The sequence below is a fragment of the Sander lucioperca genome, chromosome 1 (assembly GCF_008315115.2).
Source record: "Sander lucioperca isolate FBNREF2018 chromosome 1, SLUC_FBN_1.2, whole genome shotgun sequence".
NCBI lineage: Eukaryota > Metazoa > Chordata > Actinopteri > Perciformes > Percidae > Sander > Sander lucioperca.
In genome coordinates, this window is record NC_050173.1 from 16761263 (window position 1) to 16782381 (window position 21119).

The window sequence follows — 21119 nt, forward strand, 5'->3', positions numbered from 1 at the left end:
ACTAAGTGCATTTTTAAATATATATAATCACGGGATAACACATAAACTACATGGTAGTAACTAAAAAGTAGCTGGTGTAAAAAGTAGACTGCCGGGTTTTTTGACTCCACTCTGGCTACAGAGTTCACAAACACTGAGACCACTTAGTTAATTAACCCTCATAATGTCCGTCTGCTAAACGGAATTGGGATTAGTCTCTCTCTCTCTCTCTCTCTGAACTGTACCTCCTTCTGTTCAAACACGCAGACAGACAGACATACAGCAAGCAACACAGTATGCCACTATAAGTAAACTGTAGATAAATCAGGCAATCATTTATTTAGACAAATATTGACGAAGATCAAATCAAATATTATATTTTAAGCATTGTTGTTACCAAACTGAAAAACGTATAGCCAATAAAAGAAGACAAACAATACAAGATGGATAGGCAGATACATATACAAGAAGCAGTATCCACTCATGGCAGTAGCCGAGGTTTACAGACATATTCTAATATTGCATATCTCATTCAAATAGTTTGAAATACATTTTTGATGCTTAAATCTGCTTGTTGTCTTAGTTAGATTTTGTTGAGTGGTCCAAGCATGTCAAACCAAATTTTTGACTCTGGGAAGCATCCGTTTTTTAACAATATCTTAAAATGACAGGATATACACACTCATTACAAAAAGAGGTTGAAAACAAAACTGTACATTCACTTCCAAAAAGAAGTTATAAAAAAAAAAAAAAAAGCTCACTACAATCCTCACTGGCCACCGGCAGTAGCACCCTAGGGAAGAAAAATAATGATATGTCAGTCAGTCAGCATAACTGTAATGGCTTTCATATGACAACATATCTAGATAGAAATGTAAGAGTTGTTACCCTCAATTTTTCCAAGAAGTTAGTGTTTCCACCAAAAGCACGCAGCAGTTTGGGTGTGGGCGGTTTGGGTCCGAACAGCACCAGTCCTTTCTTCTTTTCCACTTCTGCATTAGCTGCTGCTGGAGCCTTCGCCTTCATGAGTTTCCTACACTCACAGAAAAAGAGAAACAGCTGACTAAACAAATATCCTCTGATACTGTGTATACTGCAAAGCATGCTCAAATAAATTGGTTCTTAGAGTGGAAATGGCTTTGTTTAAAGTGCCCATATTATGAAAAAATCACTTTTTCTGGGATTTGGGGTGTTATGTTGTGTCTCTGGTGTTTCCACACTCATACAAACTTTGAAAAAAATCCATCCATGCTGTTTAGAGTGAGATACAGTTTCTGAATGTGTCCTGCCTTCAGTCTCTGGGTGAGCTGTTCAAAATCGGCACGGCTTGTGACATCACAAGCCGAAACGAGCAGGCTAACCGCAACCATTAGCTCGTAGCGTTAGCATGCTAACGCTAGCATGCTACCTCGTTCTCAATAGCAAAGCACTGCTACAACACACACAAGTTCACCATAATCTACAAAAGAACTACTTACATGTGCGCCCTCATTTAGAAGTCTCCCAGCTAATCCTGCCTTGTAACTGACCGAAGTTGTAGAAACAGCCTTTCTTTTACTGTCTATGGAGCTAGCTAGCTGACATGATCTACATCTGAGCTACTGCACATGTGCAGTGCAATCAAAGATAGTACAGAAGAAGAAGAAGAAAAGAGGTCTCACTCTGTAGCTAAAACAGAGACCAGCTGAAAAGAGGAGCTGCAGCAGTGAGAGAGAGCGGTGCAGTACAACAAAAATATGGTGTTTTTTGAAAATTAAACCATGTAAACCTATTCTGGTACAACCTTAAAATACAATTATGAACCTGAAAATGAGCATAATATGGCTGCTTTAAAGAATGACAATGGTGCCGTTAAGTGAAATGCAGTTAGCATCTTGTTGCTTGTGCGCATGCTTGCACTCTTTAGGCGTAATTGCGCATCGACCAAAAAAGTGACATGACATTCATGAGACTGAACTTTGTTCCGTTAACGTTACATAATTTATTGTTAGCTAAAAGCTAGCCAACTAACATATCCACTGAGATAGTATTTTGCTAGCAATAACGTTAGCGAGCAAGCAAGCAAATGTTAGCCAGCTAGCTGTAACTTAGCTACGCTGCATGGATCCGGCGTTGGTTACTTTGTAACGTTAGATGATGAAGTAATTTGCAAATGGCAAGCAAGCCAATTTAGCAGCCAGATCAGACCCAGTAGTCTGGATGAATTAGCTGACGTTATCCACTCAAAACCGTATTTTGCTACGTTAGCTAGCTAGCTAGCCATTTATCCTTGTTAGCAAGCAAGCTAACACTGTTGTTAACCTTTGGCACTATAGGGGAGCTGAAAAGAGGCAAGAGAGGAATATAACAGAGCGTGCATTAAAGGTATAGTAAGTGATGTTAATCCAATACACTGTTTGTCAAATTCAGTGAATATCTCCTCACGGTCAACTAGCTCTCTATTTTCTGTGTGCGGTGTTAATACACAGCCCTGGCTCTGTAAATGGAAAAAAATAGAAAGGAGTGCACAAGCCACAAAACACTATTCTAGCCAATCAGCAACAGGCGGAGTCAGTTGATGGTAGGGGCGGGAGGGGGGGAGGCAGCATTTGAACGTGCCAGCCAGAAGTTATCGCTCCATGAATCTGGGGGGGCGGAGCATCTAAAGGGGGGTTTGTATTTGTTTGGCAGTTGAGTTCAAATATCAACAATCTTTGTGCAGAATCAATTACTGCACCTTTAACTTCATATCCTTCAGATTTTCCTGGCAAAAGGTCCCGTGTCCTTTACATAGAAATCAGTCCACAGGCTGTTATAGGCAACTGAGAAAGTCGAGGAAGGTCTCATTTTTAAGTTACATTACAATCTGTTCACAGATTGGCAATACAAAGCAATTAATACATGTAAATTGCTTCATATAGTACCCTTAAGCAGCCAAAGTGGGTGTCGGCCAAATAGTAGAGTCCTAGCTGAAAGAAAATGTAGTTGCATGCACACACTGTATGTAAGATCTTTCAATAAGTGCTGCATATGAGGTGAGAGGTGTTTTAATTATTTTTAAGCCATTATTTTGTAGAGTAAATAATAAATTGCAAAGAATAATCACTACTTGCAGTCCTCATGTCTGCAGCATTTCAGTTTAGATTTGTTTAGATTGCCCCCACCACCCATATAGATGATCAATAAATAAGTGTTTGCATTGAGAAAGGTATGTGCATGTTTTGTTTAATTTTAATACTTTATTTATACTATTAATGTTATTATTATTGCATCAGCACCTTCTTGACTTTTGGCAGTGTGAAGTAGGTCTGGGAATCTTTTCACCTCAGTGAGTGCATGATTTAGCTGTTTGTAGGAGATGCCTCTTCCTCACCTTCCCTTCCTAGCCAACACTTTCTGAGACTCTGGATAGTGGACCAGGATGTCAAACAGGTCTTTCTTCTCCAGGACGAAAAGATTAGCGAAGCCGTAGGCTTTGACATTAGCTGTCCGCCTGTTCCCTCCATCTTTGGATGACTGCAACAGACTGGGAAAGAAAAACATTTTATAATGTGTTCTTGTCTGTGGATTTGAATCTATCAACTTCTCATTACATTGTTGCACATTAAACCTCTCTGCTGATGTTTATCACCGTGTGAAAATTGGAATTTACAATGCTCTAAGATTTCTTTCTTAAGACTGTATATTCGGTCTGACAATGACAAAGGGTGAACTTTCTCTTACCTGATTTCTCCAAACACACAGCCAGCCTTCAGTGTGACAAACACGATACTGTTGTCAGGTCCTCCCACCACCTGCACCGCTCCACTTTTAATGATGTACATCTCTTTACCGATGTCCCCCTGCAGGGAGGGCAATGTCATAAACGTGCAGAAACATAAATACAGAATAGACAATAGATATTTGCACAAAGGTTGTACTTATAGGGTTTTGAAGGATGATACAGATTCAAATATAAAAGTTCAAATCCAGGATGGCGATGGCATGATAAGAATGTGAACTCACTTTCTTGACGACAAAGTCTCCAGGTAAATAGATGATGGACTTGAGCCTCAGTAACATGTCCACCAACATTTGCTGGTCACAGCCCTGTGGAGAAAAAAAAAGGCATTTAATTGACTTAATGTCCAAGCTGCAGTATGCCTGTTTTACTGTGTTTGGTGTCCTGGAGAGGCACCTTGAAAAGATCAATCTTCTGAAAGGTGGATAGGTTGATATCAACAGCAATGGCAGTTCTCATCACCAGAGGCATCTTATCCAGCAGCTCGGACTCATCTGAAAGCATCAAGATGAATCAGGAAATGTTTATTCTGGGGTCAAATAAGTCTGGAGCTACAGAGGTAAGTAGTACCACTTTTTTAAAGGTAATATATAGAAGAAGACCTGTACCTGTGAAGACCTGTAGATTCCTATAATTCAAGACTTTCTAACATCCTGTAAAAACAGAACTTTGTCCAGTGTTACTGACCCAGCATGCCCTGAGCGTCCCAGGTGTAGGTGTACCAGGTGCGGACCCGGCTCTGCACCAAAGAGGGGATGTGGTTGGTCACCATGTAGTCCACGGTGCCGTCCATGGAGGCTCGGAAGTAGGTCTGTCCTGCTGTGGCTGCACCGATGACGTCTCTCATCTGAGGCACGATGACGGTAAGAATAAATACATTAACTGAGGAAATCTTTGGTTAAATCGGATACTTTTGTTGTTCAAATGCTACATTTAGCACATTTAACAATCTTTTTTAAAAATCAAGACTTCAAAGGGAACCAGTGAAATACAACAACAGTTGGAGTGACGGATGATGGGATGTTAGTGAAACTAGTATGGTAAGATGATTGTTAGTGTCATCATTCATCTGTCACTACATCACTACATTAACGAGACAAGAGGAAAAGGACATGCTAATTTAGAGGTGCTAGTTTCAGGTTTCCAGAGGAACTGAGCATGCTGGGACTTTGACTCATGCTACGAGCAGAATGTGTCTCTCTGTTACCTGTCCAATCAAACTGGAGAACACAAAGACGCCCGTGAAAAAGTTAGTCATCTGAAAGGTAATCTCAAAGACGGTATGGGGTTCGTTAAGACCCCCGATGTTGATCAGACTGCGGACAGCGTGGTAGTAACAACGCAGATACCTGTGGAGAGGGTGGGGGCGTTAGAGGGGCTGTCACAAACACTATATGTCATTGGCCTGTTTTTTGGACCGACAGATAGATGCGTGTGTGTGCATGTGTAGGAGTCATTGCTATTTTCCCCCTTTTTTCAAGTTTGATTCCCTTGATGTCTTGCTGCAAAACTTAGATGTCATTTTCTAAAATTGCAAATTGAAAGAAAAGAGAAAAATAAGAATCCAAAAACAGGTTAATTAAAAAGGAAAAAAAATAATAAAGAAAAAATAATAAAGCAATAAAAGATTAAAATAAGTACTGCAAATAAACTACCTGGCCAAGAATGATGGACATAAAGAATGCCCCAAAAAGGTAGTTTGTCATCTGAAAGATCTGTCCGAACATGGTGTCTGGAAATGGCAACTCAGCGATCATCAGCAGGGACTTCTCCGCATAGAAGAAGCAGCTAAGGTAACTGCAGCAGCAGCAGAAATGGAACAGACATTTTTGATTTGTGATTGTTTGTGAATGTCTCAGGGATGGAGATAACTGGAACTCTGTTTCAGTACAGCAAGCATTGCAATGACTCTTGTAAGCATTGTGCTGTGTTTGATAGTAATGTTGTCCCATTTTGTCATGTATGGTAGCCCTATTATTTTTGTATCTTAAACAGCCAAAAAGGAATTACTTTAAAGGTATAATATGTAGCTTTTATCGGTTGGTGTTTGCGAGGTGTTTGTTTAGAGAGAGAGAGAGAGAGAGAGAGAGAGAGAGCAGCGGTGGTTGAGCGAGCTAGAGAGTGAAGAGAGGGAGCGCCGAACAAAGCAGTATATCAGAGGAATAAAACATTTTCTGATTGTTTCATGACGGTTACATTCTAACGCACAAATAAACACACCCACACTTCAGCGGCAAATTGGATTTTGTGTGAATGCAGAGCTTCATCACGTCTGTGTGTTTCTGTTAAACTTGTGTGTCGGTATTAGGCGCCGAGGGGCGGGACTAGGGTTGGGTACCGTTTGGATTTTTACGATTCCGATGCCAAACTGGTACTTTTAAAACGATTACGATTCCTAACCGATTCCTAAACCGATTCTTGAAAAACTGAAAAATGACATCAAAGAAAGGCTCTTTTATGGAGTTTTTTTGAAATTGAAAATTATTAAAATTTAACAATATATTAACATTTTAAAGTACTTAAATATATAATAAGTAAACCTAAGTCACCTAATAATAATAATAATAATAATAATAATAATAATGTATACTTTATTAATCCCGCAAGGGGAAATTACAATACCTAACACATAACTACAATAATTTAACAAATAACAGTTACACTATTAACAAGTAAGAACTAAATAAATGTTGTTGAGTTGGTATGCCAACCAGCTTCAAACTTTAGCAGTTCTTTTGCAGAAAAATGACCATATTTGCCTTCTCTGGCAAGATACTACACCTCTCCTGACTTATGACATGTCCTGCACAGGAGAAAACTCTCTCAGATGGTGTCCAAAAGGCCTGTACACACAGGTATGAGTTTGAAAGGGCAGACAATTTGAGGAGGCTGTCCCGCCTCCCCAACCACCAGGCTACAGGGCCTTGTCCTGAACGATAGACTAGCAGAGCAAGTGTAATATGTTTACTAGCGATCACGTTCAGTGAATGGTTAATATGCCTTTACGTCCGTTTTGGTGAGCCCAGAGATATTTTTACGTCCATTTCGGAGCGTGTACAAAAAGCCGTCTATCAGCTGTGATTGTAGAGTGCACGTCGGGGGAATAGCGCGGACACGCGCTTCACACCGCGAGCGGACACGTGTGCCACTCGGCATAAAAGGGAGAAAGAAAAAAGAGTTTGCCGCTGTCCGGAGCGACAGAGGGAAAATATTTCAGTCGGAACTGAAATGAGGAACCAAAATTTGCGTTCTAATCCGGTCCGAATACTACCGTTTGCGTAGGAACCGGTTCCATAGTGGAACCGGGTTTCGGTACCCAACCCTAGGCAGGACAAAACAGCGGTACCTGGCAATGAGAATGGGCTGCACAACCTGCATGCTGTTATTGGCTGGGGGTTACACATCCATGTGGGGCCCAAAGGCTCTTTGCTCACACCCATAAATGTCCCGCACACATTGAAATAAATAGAAAAGAGAAAATACAGGCAGAGGGCAGGGTCTTTGCAGATACAGCCACCACCACTCACTTCTAGTGGTCATCAGTGATGATTGAGGGGGATTATTTTTGTATTAATCTATACATTGTTTTTTTTAGGAACGTCCTGCATATTATACCTTTAAACTCAAAAAATATTTACTTTACATGGAGCTTTATTTAAAAAAAGTTGTGTTTTACGCTGATTACACCATTACCAAAGTCCCTACAACTTGCTAATGGTGTAATTATACTGTGCTTCACTAATATGTTGACATATGTTGAGACAGAAGTATCAGTTTTCATTTTGAGTTGAGTTTGACAGAATGTGGTAACCTATTAGTAGTGGTATTCTTAGAGTAAATAAGAGTCAGAAACGTACAGATACTTAGATCAACTTTGTGCAATCAGGAGAAAACCCAAACAACAATGCCATACATCAAACACAAGCGGGAATATGAAGGTTCTGTACTTACGCGCTGCCCAGCCCAGAGTAGACCCATTTAGTTGACCCGAGGCCCTGGTACTCTGAAGCTACATAGTAGAAGCAGGCGTTGAGGTGGAGCATGAAGAGAAGATATCCGATGGTCCGAATCACTCTAACAGAAAAGATTTCTCTGTCTGTCTTCATTATTTTTTCACATGCATTTTTATGTCTTAATGTAGTAAAAAGTGAGTTGTTTTGCTTTGGCATTATCATAGCTGCTTACAAATTTTTTTTGTTACTAACCTCCAGATGTAAGCCTTGGCCATGATGCTCTCTAGACGATCGCTGAACTCAAAAAATGTATCTGCCTTGATAATAAGCATGACAAATGTCAGTCAAGGCAACCCCAGGAAGGAAACAAAGTCACTTATCAATTGGCTGGCCTTTGTAACACATAAGTAAATTCACCTTCAGCAGACGATTGGCTCTGAAAATGGATTTGAATCCAAACTGTAAGTACAGCAAGTCGAATGGGATGAGGCACATCATGTCCATCTGTTAATGAGAGACAGACGTGTGAGGTCACTGAGATGAGTTCATTCTAATGTTCAAATTTAAGTCACAGTACCATGAATCTCTCAGAATGTCTGTAGTACTCCCTTGTCACCGCTCTGTCTTTCTGAAAGGAAGAGAATAAATTGTCATTTTGTTATATCCTTATATATCCTTCTCAGTATCGGGCTCCATTGGCCAGGATTATATTAGACTTACTATGATGTCTCCTGCTTTGACAAACTGTTTGCGGGACTGGAAGAGGATGGAGTCTGTGAGGTAGATGAGGTCGGCCACCACATCCAGGGCAAACCAGTATGGGATGGCGCTTTCAGTGTGGTACGGGAAACACAGACGGGCTGTAATGAACCAGGTATTGTAGTTGAAGGCCAGAGTCACCAAGCTCAGCCAGGCGATGTAGCGACGGTCTGTAAAAGGGTCGATGGTCTTCCCCAGCACTGAGTCCATCAGGTCCTCAATTGGCATCAGCACAACATCCACCCAAAACCAGATAGCTTCAATTAACTTGGACTTCATGCTCTTCTCCTCCTTTTTCTCATCTTTACTCTCTGCTTTCTTTTTATCCTCCTCTTCCTTCTTCTTCTGCTCGGCCTCCTGCTTTTTCTTCTCCTGCTCCTCTTTCTTCTTCTTCTCAGCTTCTTCCTTCTTTATACGCTCCTCCTCTGCTTGCCTTTTCCTCTCCTCTATGACTTTTGTGTAGGTGTCTTTGAGCAGCACAGGTGCTGAAAGGACAATATTAAGACTGAGTGTGCTGAAACATGGAATGCAATTTAAATATCCATCATTTGTGGCCAATTAAGCACCAATGATAATCATAAGTCACAAGTATGAAGCTTTTGTGCTTACTAACACAGCTGAGGTGAAGCTCTAAGTCATGTGTATACAGATGAATAATTGTGTGTTGCACTCACTGACAGGAGGGCTGATCTCAGGGGACGTAGCATACTGATCCTCCACTTTCTCCTTGTAGAGCTGCAGTCTCTCTCTCATTAATTTGACTATGGTTCTGAGCTGCTCGTCTGAATACTTGTTGATGACGATGGGTGGAGGTGGAGGAGGGGTCGCTTCTTGGCTGATGATTGAAAATACCATCAGAAGAATTAGCCACACACCCTTGTTTTCTATTTGTGGAAGAGGGTCATGGACAGTTTCCCATGTAATGAGGATGGAGAAACCACAGCATTTGTAGCAAAACTAGTCTTAAGTGATGTGCCAAAGTAAGTAAAGCTTGTTATTTAGTGCCTTTAATCAATATTTTATAGTTATGTGTATACTCTGCAGTTGCCAACATAACTATTGAGCATAGTCTGTCATAGCAAGTGTCTGTTAGCTCATTGTTTTGGTTTTTCAAACATAACTGTTTTGGTTCACTCTCGCTGCTCTCTTTGCATTTTTAGCCAGAGTAGGCACCTGTTTCAGTAAATAAATAAATCAGGTAAAAATCCTTTTACAGTTTTACGTTAAGAATCGGTGTCTCTGACGCTGTTCAGCTAGTCAGCAGAGGGGCTGTGAGCAGAGCTGCCGCTAATGTTAACACAGCTGTTTTTCTGATAATAACCTAGGATCCAGACGTCTAATAAATAAAATTCTTCATCCGGTTAAAATATATAGTATATAAATATTTAAAATATAAAAACGACCAAGATCTAAAAAGTGTATCGTAAAAATGTGGCTTCAAGGATATGATGTCACTGACAGGCGACGACAACCAAATGGCTCGGACTGTTACTGTTAAATATTTAACATAGGTCTTTTCGATTTTATACATTTTAATGCAGAAAAGTTACATATTTTATCTGTCAGTAGAGACTCAGAACAGACGTAATATTAGACTTACGTTCACCAAGTTTCCAGAAACAAAACTGTAACAAATGCTAATGTTGCTGTATCAGCTGGATGTATAAATGGCCAACTGTAGTTAACAAGTTTGTCATATCAACTTAAGATGTTGTCAGCTGCCCGCAAGTTGCTAAAAAAACAGTTGATTTGATTTTTATTTAAAATACTTAAACTACAAGTATAAATACAAAGCTAGAGTAGTGAGATTGTCTTGAATCTGTGCATTTTTATTCCAGCAAAAAGGAACACACCACTGTGGCTGGTTTAATTAATGAGCAATTTAAACAAAAGAGAAAGAGCAAGTCAGTAAAACCAGCAGCTGCGGTGTCAATCTGTTATTTCATGTCTACTGCTTTTCACACATGGCTTAGCATAGCAATGTGATTCTTTATGTCAAATAAAGACATTTATACTGTGAAATGACATTTTAAGTGGAAAGACTCAGCTGACAAAGACAACTTCAGCCTCAGCAGTACAGTAAAGGAATGGGATATCTGTGCTCATATGTCACCCCCTAGTGGACACAATTAAGCATTACATTACATTTAGCTAATAGGAGGAGCCAAATGTATTTGTGTCAAATCATTACAAACCACTGCACCGCTGCACTGTAACTGCCTGAAGCTTTATCTAAATCTATAGTGAAGTACTTTCATCAAATCAAAGACAATTAAATATTGTTATAATAGTTTACAACAAGCCAAACAGGAATGTACAAAATTGACACCACTTCCTCTTCATTAACACAGTGTAGGATGTAGTCTTTCCATTGGGTGCACTATGCTGATGTAGTCCTTCACAGTTGAGTGATTAACATTAGTTTGGGAAAGTGAAAGAAAGGGACTTTGGAGGCCGTTACAACCCTGCTCAGGTGAGTGGGATGCTTCTCTTCTGCCAAAACTGCAGCAGAGGCTACCCTCTGGTGGCAACGAGTCGCAGTACTGATGGGAAGCCTCCAAAGATTTAATCTAGCCTGAAGGCTGCAGCTTTTTTTACTGCTAACCAGTAGAGGGTCACACGATACAAGAAACACTCTGCAGTTTGTGGTACTGTTCAATTGTTATGCGTTATACTGACAGATGTTTTTATTATTTTGTCCACCCCATTTATATCAATGAGGACAGGCTAAATAACAGAAACAGCTATATGTATAACTCAATACAACTTCCCAACCAATAAATAAAGTTCATTCAATTGAACTGAATTAAATTAAAACTGCAGTCGACCAAAATGACCGTGCAGTTAAATCAGCAACTCTCTTAAACAGTTATTAACATTATAACCATCATGAAGGTAGGATTTATTGCAGAACTGTTGTATTAGACTGCACTAGTTTTAGCAAGGTGTACCTAATAAACTGGCATACTGTACAAAGATAGTGTAAGAAAACAGTATATTCATGAAATTATAGATTAAAAAAGAACACACCTACACACCTTGTCATTTGTGGCATTGTGCCTTAACCTATGGCAAACTTTAGAGATCTGCATGCAAATGCTCAAATTTATTCATTAATGTCCATCATAAATTTAAATATATAGATGTAAGAGGTGTTTTTCAAATATCCTTCTTTTTTTTTATAATCCAAGATCACGCAGACTTTGCTGTTTAATAGTACTGTAGTTTTCAAAATAAAGGTCTTGATCAGATATCCCAAAATAAGATTCCAAAATCCTCTCTCACTATGACTCTAGAGTTGGCACTCGCTCCGAAGCTAGTCGCCGTCACTCTCTCACTCGCTCTACCACACACTCCCCACACACACACACACACACGCCGCCCTGCTAAGAAATCGCCGCACACACCAACGTACAAGTATAAACTTCAGGCCACACAAGCTACAGCGAAAGCTCTGCATGGAGCCTCCGCACAACCATAAATCAAGCTTTACAGTATACAGTATGTTATTACATCTTAACCAGCCAGCAAAATGTCATCTGGCATGAGTGCCTTAAACTGGGTCCTGCTCAGGGGCGGAGCCAGATGATGTAAACATTCGGGGCTCAGCCCAAATCTATGGGGGGTCCGGGGGCATGCTCCATTTATGGCAGTGCTATGCAATTTTTTTCCGCCATTTGATAATAGAAAGCCTAAAAATCAATCATTGGGAAAACATGATAGTTGCTGAGGAAAAGAATCATCCTGTAGAGCCTACATCCTATTGTTTTTTTTATCTCTCAAACTGTCTTCATCATTCTGAAACCAGATTTTTACTCCTGCCACCTAAAAAAAAGAGCCAAAAATAGCCTGATGATACAATTTTTACACATAACATACGTAGGGCAGAAAACTTGGCATAAATAGCATTACTAATCTTGAAAACTATTTTTAGTTCACAAAATGAATGGTGATATTTCTCAGATTTTTTTTAAAAACTTTTGCTCCATTGATTTGCTGGTCCAGTCACAGAGACTGAGGGGAAAAGGACACAAAGTTAAAGTTGTTTTAAAACCCTAAAATATTCAGGTCTTTTGAGAAAAACATTTGGGACTGGAGCCTCAGAAGCCCCCCCCCCTCCCCCCCCTGCTCTGCCACTGGTCCTGCTTTAACACCATCAGTCAAAATGGCTGAACCTGGAGAACTTATATATCATATATAATCAAACACAGCAATATGTTCATCGGCGTTGCACGAGATCCTTTTATAACATGCCAATAATCCGTCCATGCATTACAGTATATCAGCATCACCTTTGAACTTGTGACACCCACAGGCTATTTATTCCACACATCACTCAAGCTGATGGCTGACACCTCTAACTGTCCTCCACATAGAGCCTCTCGCTCTTTTGTTATTCACTGATGAAACATTTACAACTTGTCTCAGAGAAGTAACATGTTTGTTTTCAACTGCGAGGATCAGCCGAATCTGTTGCCTTCATGCTTTTTTTCTTGCTTGGCGTGAGCTCCTTAAACCTAAAAAGCTGAAAAGCTTTTAATCCACTTTCAGGTCAACCCCTTCGTAACATGCATGTTGCGCCAGGGGATAAAGATCTCACATGCTATGCTCATCACTGAGGGCTTTCTCTGTCACTGTCTCTCTCTGCCATCTTGCCAGGTAATCTGATTAATTATTGTCATTTGGTGATTAATTACATACTAGTTTGTTTGTAGTTTCTGAGTCTTGGCTAGGTGAGTGTTTTAGTAAGCTACATCTACTCTCTTTAATTGCTTAAGTTATACTGTTAATGCATTTCCCTTGCAATTACAGGTACGCTAACAACAAACCCTTCGTGATGATGAAGGCGTGTTGATGTCTCTAAAGTTATTGGAAACTACCGAAACTACCATGGACGCAGGTCTTACCCCTCTGGTCCAGCTTGATCAGGGTTAGCTGGGGCCGCTGCGGCCCCCCCTGGAGCAGGAGCAGGAGCAGGGGCCGCTGCTGCTGGGGCCACCGTTGCTGGGGCCGCCGTTGCTGGGGCCGCCGTTGCTGGGGCAGCTGGGGCTGCTCCTGGGATTGCCGCTGCTGGGGCAGGGGCTGGGGTGGGTGCTGCTGCTGGGGCTGGGGTTGATTTTGAGAAAGGGGAACAATCATAATTACATTTCATCTCCTCCAGACTTGATTTTTGTAGTGCTTGTTTTTTAAAGCCTTGCATGTTATCAATTATATACACTCTTATGAATTTAATTTACTTTGTTTAATTAATTTTGTTTTACTTTACTTGTTTCCCTGTAACTTTGTTTTTGCAAAGTGCTAAACAAATAACATGAATATTGTTGAAATGGGTTAGTTGAAGCATCTGGAATTTTCTTAAGAGTTAAGTTTGGATGACACTGTAACTATATAGTATCTAAGGTCAGTATCAATTACATTGGAAGGAATTATAATGAAAATCACATTTTAAGAATGACACAGAGTTTCTATGAAGCAATCAGGGAAAAACACAATTGTTTGCTCATTTTTTTGGCTGCAGCTGTGCTGCAATGGTATACAGACATGCTGTCTCGGAGAAAGACACAAAGTGTGGCTAGACTAAACAGAAGTTATGAATGAGATTCACAACATCCATAAGGCCAGATTATTTTTGCTATAGTTAGAAGATTGTTAAGGGTTAGGTTTCACCTCTCAGCTTTTCAGGGACATAAATTAAGAGTATAATCAGCTGTATTTTGGTGACAGGACCTAGATGGATGGCATACCCATTGTGCTTGATGCTACAATTGCTACAAGACAGGTGTCTGAACTGAGAGCGACACAATCAACAAGTCACTGAATTTCAATTTATGTTATAGACCTCGGAAAGCAGGGACAATAAGATTAAGAACTTCTTATTGATAAACTGTCAACAGTCAATGTGTGTCATGCATGTGCCTCTCAGTTGTCTTAATAATCAGATTTTCTTCTTGATCAACAGCTGGGCCTTACAAGTGCACACACAGCTGATTACAGCCATTTGAACCTCCCGATATCTAACTTTTGAAAACAACTACTATTGGTGAGCTTGCAAGTAAGCGCAGAGGTCATTTTAGCAAAAAGTGCCTGCAGAAACTCCCAGTCTACACAGTATGCCTTGTATACAGTTTAACCACAACCTTTGGTACAAGAGAGGTAAAGGACAGTGAATTTGAATCATCATAAAGAAAGCTCATCTGACACAAAGCAAAACAACAAGGGACATACATTAACTCTGTTTCTAAATGTGCCGTTTAGCCTCTCAAATGAATGATAACTTACCTTGCGGTTTGTCCACTTTCTTGGCCTCATTCTCCTTATTGGCTGGCTTCTCATCCTACAAGACAAAATCAACATGTTCCACAAAGTCAGATGCTCATTAGTCAAATCACAGTCATTAGCGAGACATTTTAATTAGAGAGCTTTTTTTTTTTTTTTTTTTTTTTAAAGAAAAGTGAATTTAGCATTTGACAAATGACTCCCTTGCCCGATAGATTTTGTTTTTTAAAAACAAGCTGTGTTTGAGATGAAATGAATTTAGTGCCCGTTGGATAATGAGCAATTTCAATGAGGTCTGTGTAATGAAACAATTGTATGTGATTCTTTGTTGGCAAGAGTACTTAGCAATTGAATGGATGGGGGGCAGATAAGAAGCCACTGCTGTGATCTTGGGGGAAAACAAATGTAACCAAACTTGCTGTTTTACAGGCTGACGCAATACTTTTTTTAAAGTATAATTTTAGTATTACTAGTATTAGTATCAGATCAGTACTTATTGTACACTTGTAAGAGCATCACAGAAAAATCCAATACTACTCTTTGACACTAGAAATTAATAAAAATAGCTTACAGTTTATAAAGAACATTTGTACTTACTCATTGAATATACAGCACACTGTTTTTAAAACAAGTCTTACCTTGGCTGGAGCTGGAGTCTTCGAAGCCGCTGACACCTGCGGCCCACTAAGGAGGCCCTTTAACTTGCCAAACATGTCTAGAAACCTAAAGGTCCATCTGCAAGTGACTATGATGGGAGTGTACCACTTCCTACGGAGCTTCTGGATTAACCCTCTTTTATCTCTTTACTGTTTCTTTTAAAGTAACATGTCCCAATAACCAAGTTGGCTCTGATGCTATTACTGCTTTTAGCTCCACTAATACTCTTGCAGTGACAACTGCCCCAACAGTCACCAGCGACATATAAGCCCATCCCCATCTCATATACATAAGATCCCAATTGGCTTACAAGGGACCACTAAAGCAGGGCTGAGGCCACCTATACAGAACACACGTGTCTGGAGTACATACAGACTGCATTTACCATTGCACTTATGGTAAATGAAATGCTACTTCTAGGGAGTATTATTTTGTGACAACTGATTCAACCCATGTCTTGTTGAATGCACTGCAGCACATACTGTACTGTATGCTACCTTACTATAAGCTTCAATTGGTTATAGGAAGTAAGTTTTTATTACATTTTTATGACATATTATACCATAGTCTGGGTGAATAATTGATTCTGATTGGCTGCAGGATGTAATATAGGACACCTATAAAGTATTGTCGGGGAAACCGGTGTCTGTTCACCACTCTACACTAATGCGTGAAATTAAATGAAAAAAAATCTTAATATTTTATTGAGAAGTGCTGCAAAAAGTTACACTACTCCTCTAATACTTTGTATCTTAGCGGTCATCTGCTGTTCAAAATAGCAAACTGAGTTATTGTTCGAATAAACCTTTGATTTTGGTTGCAAAACGCATGAAAATATAAATTAATGATCTGTAAAAAAATATTTGGCAATGGACCATGGTTTAAGTGGGTAATGCCCTTCGAGGTGTCTATTATGATAAACTATACTATGACTTTTTAGGCATACTATACTGTGACATTTTTATGCAATACTTAACTATGACATTTTATGGCATAATATACTATGACTTTTTTTTATGAAATTTTTATGGCATACTATACTATCACTTTTTTATTACATTTTTTATGACATACTATGACTTTAATGACATTTATATGGTCTATACTATACTATAGGCTGGATCAACGACTCACGACATTTCACTTTTTAATCATGGCGCCGCCAGATGTTCTGCCGGATGTCCCTTGCCTTGCAAAACTCAACGTTCGTTTCGGGAAACAACAACAAACTTCGAGCTAGTAATCTACACGCTGAAAATTGCAAGTTTTGAAAAAATTTTGATTGTGCGTTCAGGGAATAATAAAAAAGCCTTACGAAGAATATGTTTAACATTACGGCATTTACTATCTAACTGGGACGTTTTGGGACCGATTGTGGTAGGATTGCTGTGGACAAAGTAACGTTACACAGGGCGATACACTGGTAAGAGCAAATTACGTTTAAACATTTATCCAGCTAATTTAAATAGCTGATGTTACTGTATTGTGTGAACAGTTAACTTCATTTTATATTATATGTGGCATTTTCTTTTATTGGGGTGCAAATGTTCCACCAAAACAAGTTCCTTCCTGAGACCAGATCCAAGAGCCACCGTTACTGAGTCCAGAGTTTATCGCCGCTCAAGACGATATTGTGAGATGATTGGTTTAAAGAAATGCAAACAACCCAGAGTGTTTTTTCTCCTATCCAGTATTGTATGTGTGGAGGAGCCAGACCTTACTCCACAGAGCTGTGGAGATCTGGCAATGTGAGACTAACTATACAATAACCTTTTATGACATTGTGTCACTTTTTATGGCATACTACACAATGGCCTTTTATAGCACACTAATAACCAAGTACATTCTTAAGACATTTTTATGCCATACTTCACTATGCCATTTGTATGCCATACTATACTATGACATTTTTATGACATAGTATATTATGAATTTTTATGGCATACTATCCTATTACATTTTTATGACATAGTATACTATGAATTTGTATGGCATACTATCCCATTACATTTTTATGTCATTTTTAATGGCTATTGGCTATAGGCCACAAGACATCTACCTATCTATGCACATGATCGTTTTTATAACATTGTTTTGGCATACTATATGTATGACTTTTTAGTAAAATGTGTATGACACTTTATTATGGCATTTTTATGACAGTTTTATTACATACTATACTAGGACTTTTTATCATTATAAAAAAATATAAAAGTATTATGCCATAAAAATGTCATAAAAAATTATAGTATAGTATGTCATACAGAGGGTCATTAACAGATGACAGAAATTCACTGGCTGTCCTCCCTGGTAGACATCTCCAGCTGCGCTGCCTCTGTAGAGCCAAAAACATTCTTCTTCATAGTTCTTTTTATTGAATTTTACAATGTACATAGATTAAAACACACAAAGAAAAACCGACAAAAAACAACATTCCCACACCAAACATACCCAACCAGCCTGCTGTCACTTGATAAATTAAGACTCTGGTTAATAGAGGAATATGCAACGTGGTATGCAGAAATATTACAGTGTAAACAATGCAAAGACAGAATTCAAAGCACTTAGTATTGCACAGTGAAGTTGAGGTATGAAAAGTCATTAAGGCACAATAAGCAGTGAAACAGAAGCAGCACGTCCGGTCCCGGAATGTCAAGAGGGTCAGACATGATAATTTGAAAATGTATTCCTGTACTAGTGTGGAGGGTTTATCAAAAGTCAAAAAAGATCTCCGCACAATGAATTTCTTTTTAGAGACCAGTAGCGTACATCTGATTTTTTCAAGCTTCAGGTTTGACAACACATCCCTAATCCAGTGGGAGACTGAGGGTGGGGCAGCATCCTTCCACCTCAAAAGTAGCAGGTGGCGTCAAGAAGAGTAGTAAAGTCAACTACCATATGGGCCCCAGGTACCCGTAACCCCTCGGGAATAATTCCAAACAGAGGGTCTGGATCAATTTGGAGTGCTAGAACTGTAGAGAGAGCCTCGAAATGTCCCTCCAATACCCCTCTATGTTGGGGCAGAGCCAGAAACCAGTGTTGTTACGTCTATCACATATAGGGTTGATCTGTGTATATATTTTAGCTAGTTTGGCTTTGGAAAGATGCACTCGGTAGTCTTGGAGTGTCGAGCACAAATAGATGAGGAGTGAACTCTTCCCAATATCTGAGCCCAGGTCTCCTCATCAATCGGCATCAATAATTCCGTTAGCTGGTTTATTGGGAAACTGTGGGAAAACTCCCCTAATATAATGCCTAATCTGTAAATAACTGAAAAAAATGGGAGTTAGGTATATTACATTTCTCTGATAGCTTTTTAAAAGAAGCAAATATATTTTCTATAAAGATGTCATTGTAGCATTTCAAGCCCCTCCCATGCCACATGTTGAATGCGGTATCATGTATTGAGGGTGGGAAAAGGTGACTTGCAGGTTACAATGTTTTCTGAATTGTGAATAGATTCTGAGAGTGACTGACTACAGGGTTAATGTTAGACATGTTCAATGATAAGGGCAATGACGTGCCAATTAGAGCAGGTAAAGGAACCGAGCTACAGATATCCATCTCCATCTTAACCCAGGTAGGACAATTTTTGTCTAAGTGATGTCCAGCATGACATACAGTGAAAGTTGGCTGCCCAGAAGTAAAATCGGAAATTCGGAAGGGCCAGGAAAATCGGAAAGATTATCTCTAAAGCAGATAATCTTTGCGCAAGTGAGGCGGTTTGCCATTTCAAATATATGATGAAATTAGCTTTTTAGCTTCTTGAAATAACTACCAGGGACACATACAGGTAAACACTGAAACAGGTACAGGTATTCGGGGAGCACGGAGCACAGTCATGTTAATTGCATTAACTCTGCCTATAAACGAGATTAGCAAGGGAGACCAATTAGCCAAGTCCTGCCTTGTTTGTGTTATCAGTTTGCCGAAATTCTTTGTTACTGTGACTCCAAGGTAAGTGAAGCTGTCCAAAGGTATTTTAAAAGGTAACCTGATATCCTCAAGTGTTGAACTGTATAAATGTAATGGCAACAACTCACTTTTGTGCAGGTTTAATTTATATCCCCAAAGCGTGGCAAGTCAAACGGGATCGAAGTTTCAGCGTGAGACACGTAGAGGAGAAGATCATCGGCATTAAGGGAAACTGTATGTTCCGTGTTTCCTCTATTTATGCCCAGTATGGAGTGAATACTTCTAACAGCTAGAGCCAGGGGTTTGATGGTAAAGCCAAAGAGGAGAAGGCTCAGAGGGCACCCCTAGCGAGTTCCGCAGGGCAGACCGAAAGGCTTGGAGTATAGATTATTGGTCAAGACCATGGCTAAGGGGCTGGTATACAGTAGTTTGATCCAGGATATGAATGTAGCCCCGAAACCAAATCTCCCCAAGATCTCAAAGAGGTAATCCCACTCTACTCTGTTGAATGCCTACTCAGTATCCATGGAGAGAAGGCATTCTGATGCATTTTGGCAGGGAGAGTACATGATGTTAAACAAGAGGAGGATACTAACGTCTGTGTTTTACAAAACCTGTCTGGTCTGGTACTATAATACTTGGCAGAGCATCTTCTAAAATGCATGCCAGTATTTTAGCTAAAATTTTATAATCTGTGTTCAACAGAGAGATGGGTCTGTACGATCCACAGTCCAGGGGATCTTTGTACTTTTTCTTACTAGTAAGGTTATACATGCCTGGTTTAGGGATGTTGGAAGGAATCCTGATTTCAGTGAGTCTGGAGTACATAGCTGCCAAAATGGGGGTTAGATGTGTACAGTATGTCACATGGAATTCATTTGGCAGACCATCCGGACGTGGCTACTTTCCGGTTCGTAGTGATTTAATGGCTTCTGTTATTTCTTGTTGTGTGATTGGTTTATCTAAATCAGAGACCTGGAGTCTCATTTATAAAACTGTGCGTAGGATCCTTACTATAAGTGTACGTACGCCCAAAAGCCCAAAATGGCGTGTATGCACACCTGTAAGCAATGTTCCCTTTATAAATCAGAGATTACCTACAAGTGTGCGTACGTGACTCAGCCTCTTATCCCGCCTGGTACACGCCCATTTTTAACCATAAATAGTCAATGCGAAGCACCTCGTGAATACTGATCAGTATATGAATGACTCTGACAGTTGTTACACAGAATCATGATGACTGGCGGAGAAAAAGCAAAAAACTTCTCAGACGTTCAGGAATTGCTGCAAATTGAATTATAATTTTGGCCTGTTCTTGCACAGTGTAGGGAAACCTGATCTATAGACTACCTATATTAATAATACCGTCCAAAACGGCAGGCAGTACGGCACTCGGGGACAGCTTCGATATACCAGACGTAATAAGATTTAACAGAACTATATATTATATCCAAACCAGCCTTAGTGATAAAAATGAAGATTATATATAATATTTATATATAATAAACACTCAGCTGTCTGACATTTCCCTCTGGAAACAGCCAGTTGCCCCCAGAGTGGCAAGGACCTGTATTTGGACCGGGATGGCACGGTTCCGGCACATTGCCCTCTCAACTGGACCCAATTCAGTACATAGATCCAAGAGCACAGCTTTAGGGAATTTAAATCGGCATATTAGCCAGTCATCTTCATGGTCCCTGAAGTCTCTTTTTCTCCTGATTCTGTCATTGGCGTAGTCCTCCTGCAGGGCCAGCAGTGCCATCATGCAGCATTACGCACGGGTTCAGCGCAGTATTTATATGTTTACAACAATTTCTGAT

General features: G+C 39.8%; 1 protein-coding gene across 2 annotated transcripts; it reads right to left on the bottom strand.

The window, feature by feature from the left end:
• Nucleotides 1-567: 567 nt before the first annotated feature.
• On the bottom strand, nt 568-9306 carry LOC116046311 (cyclic nucleotide-gated cation channel beta-3-like). 2 transcript variants are annotated; one of them, XM_031294628.2, is made up of 14 exons: nt 9126-9306; nt 8413-8936; nt 8270-8320; nt 8110-8196; nt 7945-8009; nt 7691-7813; nt 4947-5088; nt 4427-4586; nt 4136-4233; nt 3964-4047; nt 3682-3800; nt 3332-3484; nt 868-1012; nt 568-772 (listed from the first exon to the last, which is right to left on the bottom strand). In XM_031294628.2, the coding sequence occupies exons 1-14, from the start codon at nt 9304-9306 to the stop codon at nt 749-751; spliced, it is 1956 nt and encodes a 651-aa protein (XP_031150488.1). In that variant the 3' UTR covers nt 568-748. The 2 variants fall into 2 exon arrangements, with proteins under 2 accessions (XP_031150488.1, XP_031150489.1); XM_031294629.2 differs by lacking the exon at nt 4947-5088 and adding an exon at nt 5395-5536.
• Nucleotides 9307-21119: the final 11813 nt, after the last annotated feature.